General features: G+C 34.6%; 1 protein-coding gene across 1 annotated transcript in view; it reads left to right on the top strand.

Annotated features, from left to right (window-relative positions):
• waslb (WASP like actin nucleation promoting factor b) overlaps nucleotides 1–5000 on the top strand; it is a 37031-nt gene that overhangs the window by 13595 nt on the left and 18436 nt on the right. Inside the window, 4 exon segments of the mRNA XM_056456162.1 lie at nucleotides 1–31; nucleotides 604–640; nucleotides 643–699; nucleotides 2805–2828. The exon segment at nucleotides 1–31 is cut by the window's left edge and continues 56 nt beyond it. Of these exon segments, the coding sequence (XP_056312137.1) occupies nucleotides 1–31; nucleotides 604–640; nucleotides 643–699; nucleotides 2805–2828 (149 nt within the window).

Here is a 5000-nt window from a genome sequence, read left to right as displayed (position 1 = left end):
AAGGCCATACTTCATCACGTTTTCCGGAGACGTGAGTACTCTGCTCCTGTACCTGCTTGCCCTGTTCGTGTGTGTGTCCGTGTGTTTTGTATGTTATTTCTCAAACATTGACCCTGTATGCTTATACTTCACCTCAGGACACATTCTCAAACACGTTTCTGCTCATATTATCCTGAAAAGTGTGTTCATCAGTGCAGATTTAAACCATAAGAGCTTCACTGTTTGAATCATCTGTGTTTTGATTGATGTCAGGTTTATATAAAGCAGCTTTAAAGGTCCCGAGACATTAAATACTTAAGTTGGTTTCAGTATTGTTCATTTTAAGGACATCTATAAGCTAGTGTGCCCAAAAACAATTCGCATTTAGAAGATATAACCTAATATAAACATTCAAAGTTTTCAGTTTGTCACGTCCACCTAAATGGATCCTTATTTATTTCAAGTCACCTCATACTTCAGTTTCTCATCAAATTTTCTGACCAATCAAATGCTCTCTATCTCAGTTGAGATAACATCAAACATCGACTACAATGTTCATTTCAAAGCACTTCACAGGACTTTTAATGTGTTTTTTACATTTTTTTGTAATCTTTTTTTCCTCAGAATTGCCAGATTGGACTCAACTTCGCCAATGAGGAAGAAGCAAGCGCTTCAGGTCTGCAATCAGTGAACTTGTGGGAAGAAAATCCAGGAGAACTGGTAAACACTCCAGCCTTAATTTTCTCTCTCTTCAAGACCCTTATGAAAATAAATACTATAGTGTTTTTAAACCGTACTACAGTGAAATGTATTATACAGTATATATTAAAGTATTTGCAACAACAATTAAAGTATTAATACATCATACTGTAGTATTAATTATTATAGCGAACTGTAATAAATTCTGTAGTGTATTTTAGTGTTTACTACAGTAAACTGTGCTGTATTGTAGTACATTATAACCTATAGTTGTAGAAAACGACAATATTGGGTGGTATGTATAATTACTGCGACAGTAATGTTTAACATGACAATTATAGAATCACCACTGCAGACTAATTCAAGAAGCTGACTATACTATGGTTAAAAAGGACAGTATTTATTATTTATTATGTAAATATTAGTATTTACTATAGTATTTTTTTCCTATGGTGTGTCTATGTATTCTGCTAAAAACTTGACGATGTGCTGTTCATTTAATTTCCCTCAGCTCATCCAAGATGATTTTAATTCTTGATGACCTTTATACTACAGCGCTGTTGTAGGCTTGATTCTGATTGGCTGAGGTGTTCAGTTATTTTCTGATAAACGCACAGCTGAAGTAGTTCCAGGCAGGTTTTGAGAACATTACAGCTCCATATCACTACGCTGAGGGATTTCAGTTATAACACAGAAACTGATTTAAAATTGTGAGACCACCTGAATGTTGTTAGTTTGTCTGGATTTATTGGATTGTATAGGCTTAGGTTTGAGTGAAATATTCTTTAAAGGAAAACAAACTTAAAACGGTTATTATTATAAATTATTATGAAATATTATTTGTATGTATAATTTATATGCATATTAGATAGATAGATAGATAGATAGATAGATAGATAGATAGATAGATAGATAGATAGATAGATAGATAGATAGATAGATAGATAGATAGATATAAAATACTTTTTAATTTATTAATTTATTTGTATTATTAAAAAAATATTATTTATTTATTTATTTATTTTTTCAGAAAATGAAATTTGGTCATAATAACATATTTTCTTTGTTGTGATTTTAAAATCCAGGGTCATTTAAAACAATATTGATTTCTTAGCTCGTCTGAAGTTAAGTCATTAGTATTGTCGTCTTGAAAATGAAGAACATTTTAGTTATTTAATGCAAAAAATGGACTAAATGACAATAGTTTTTATTTTAAATGTGGAAGAAATGTCATTAGTGATGTGCAGAATCAAACAAATTAATATAGTAGTAGTAGTTGTTGTTGTTGTTGTTGTTGTTGTTGTTGTTGTTGTTGTTGTTGTAGTAGTAGTAGTAGTAGTAGTAGTAGTAATAATAATAATTGTAAATGCCTATAAATCATAATTCAAGAGAGAACTGAGAATGTAAATAGTCTATTAGTTATTTTCCATAATTGAATATGAATTTGACATTTTAGAATATTACATGTTTAATGTTTTCTCATTGTTTACATAAAAAGTTGACAAAAATACTGCTATTTTTCACTTTTAAATACTGAAGTTGCTGAAAACAATCAGATCTTTCTATTATCTGTCAATTAAAGACACTTTAAATGATGTTCAGTTTCTGAAAATTAGCAGTGTTTTGTCTGGAGCAGTGGGTAATAATGTAGTTTAACCTGTATATGCTTCCTCTAAAAGTGCCATCACTCATCGGCTTGAAAATCTGCTTTAAAGTCCTACTGAAATAAAAGCAGTCCTATATCCTCTTGGATGACAATAAATGAGCAGCACATTTTAATTTTGGGGGTAATCTATCACGTTAACAGCATCTCTCACTCCAGTTTTGTGTCTTGTGTGTGCTTCTGCCTCTGCGGGACGTTTTTTTGTGGGGTCTGTTTCTGATTAGCTTTGCTCTTTAACCACTTCCTCTGTTTGCGTGCACTGACTCAGCAGCTCCTGCCGGGACAAGCGGACGATTGTGCTTCTCAGTCTATTTTCTGTACATTTCAGACTAATATTAAACTCCAAAAAAACCCTCTGATCTTTCTCACGCCACTAAATAGATTAAATCTTACTCTTTCACTAATAAAACTTACGAAGAGTTGTGAATTTAGAAGTGATGGTTATCTTAATTTTGTTTTGCAGAAAAAAGACGTGAGCCACCTAATGGTAGGTTGTTTATTAATGAGTTACAGTAATGATAATATGTCTAGACGGGTTAAAACTATTGTTACTTTTTTTTATGCTTTATTTTTGTGTTAAATTTGACAAATGTCATCAGCACAGAATAAATCGAAAATTATATTTTACTGAAGCACTTAACTATAACTCTGAAATTGAGAAATACAATTCAAGTCGCCTCTATTATTTAAAAAAAATTATTGTTCATTTATAAAATTCATATTTAATAAATTAACGTATTTAATAATTATTTTTAATGTTAAGTTTATAAAATATGATATAAAATACATAGTGCATATATTGTATTTTATTATTATTGTGTATCTGGGTTTATTCTGTTATTTTTATTTAATTGATTATTTATTTTAATTTTATAAATATTTAAATAATTTATTTTTATTTTATTTATTTTAATATTTTATTTTGTTTCATTTATTTACATATTAATTATATATTAGCTATTTTTTATTTACATTTCACCTTTTGTGATTCAATTTGACGCGCATATATTAAAATTTAAAAACTATTTTAAAAATAAATATGCACTGAGTATAATCCACAAACATGCACGCATTTGCTCCCAGTTTTGGTGGTCTTTTTATGTGACCCCCAGACTCTTGTTACCACACACTAACTAATTTATCTTAACAGTTTATTTTTTGCGCTTTACCATCCACCCAGAGACCGAAATCCAGCTCTACTGGAAAGTCTGCTGCTTGAGTCGCAGTATCCTAAATACTGAACAGAGCTGAAGTTAATTTTGACTTCAAATATCTGCTTATTGTAATGCAATTGTCTTTGTTTTGGGTGTGTGGAGCTGCTCTTTACACCCAGACTGGGTCATCCAGTGACTGTGTTAAGTGATTAATACACATGTAAACTCATGATCTAAAGTTTGGATTCAAATGAACAACATTAGCTCTGGTGCAACACATGTTATACCGGTTTGAGAGGATTTTATCAGCTGTTAATATGAACCAATTTCTAACAAAGTCATGGTTGGTTTGCAATATCTTGCTGAGAATTGAAAAGAAATCTGTTAACAAAATGAGTGAAGATTGTCTAATGGACAAAAGCAGGGCAGAAACGAGACACACAGATGGCTCTGCCCTAAAGGATTTTTAGTCTCACCTTTCAGGACTTATTGCTCCGCCCCTAAATGACTAATAGCCCTGCCTTTCAGAACTGATAGCCCTGCCCTAAATGACAGATAGCTCTGCCCTAAATGACTATAGCCCCCCTTTTTCAGGACTAATAGCCCCGCCTTTCAGTTCTGATAGCCCTGCCCTAAATGACAGATAGCTCCGCCCTTTTGCTCCGCCGATTGCAGACTAATTTCATTGGCTGATGCTGCTATGACTATCCCGTCATGCCCAGCTTCAGACACACCCTCGGTCAAGCGTTGATGCTGAAGCCCCGTGTGAATCGGGCGTAATAGCCCTGCCTCTCAGTTCTGATAGCCCTGCCCTAAATGACAGATAGCTCCGCCCTTAATACCTACTAACCCCAAATTGCAGATTTGCTGATAGCCCTGCCCTTAATTATTAATGGCTCTGTCGTAAATTACTAATAGCACCTCTTTTCAGCACTGATTGCCCTGCCCTAAATATCAGATAGCTCCGCCTTGAATGACTGTTAACCCCAAAAATCATGACAATCAGCTCCGCCCTAAATAACTAATAGCCCAACTTGCAGGACTGATAGCCCTGCCCTAAACGAACGACAGCTCTGCCCTAAATTACTAATAGCACCTCCTTTCAGCACTGATTGCCCTGCCCTAAATGTCAGAAAGCTCCACCCTAAATGACTGTTCGCCCCACATTTTATGACCATCAGCTCCGCCCTAAATAACTAGTAGCCCCGCCTTGCTGGACTGATAGCCCTGCCCTAGCCCAAACTTGCAGACCGGATAACCCTGCCCTAAATGACAGATAGCTCCACCCTAAATGACTATTAGCCCCACATTTCAGGATCGACAGCTCAGCCCTAAATGGCTGATAGCCCTGCCCTAAATGATGGATAGGTCTGCCCTAAATGACTATTAGCCCCACATTTCAGGACTGACAGCTCCGCCCTTAATGAGTAATAGCCCCGCCTTTCAGTTCTGATAGCCCTGCCCTATATGATGGATAGGTCTGCCCTAAATGGCTGATAGCCCTG

Source organism: Danio aesculapii, chromosome 4 (genome assembly GCF_903798145.1).
Source record: "Danio aesculapii chromosome 4, fDanAes4.1, whole genome shotgun sequence".
Taxonomy (NCBI): Eukaryota; Metazoa; Chordata; class Actinopteri; order Cypriniformes; family Danionidae; genus Danio; species Danio aesculapii.
Note: the sequence above shows the minus strand (reverse complement) of the source record. Positions and strands in the feature narration are given on the sequence as shown.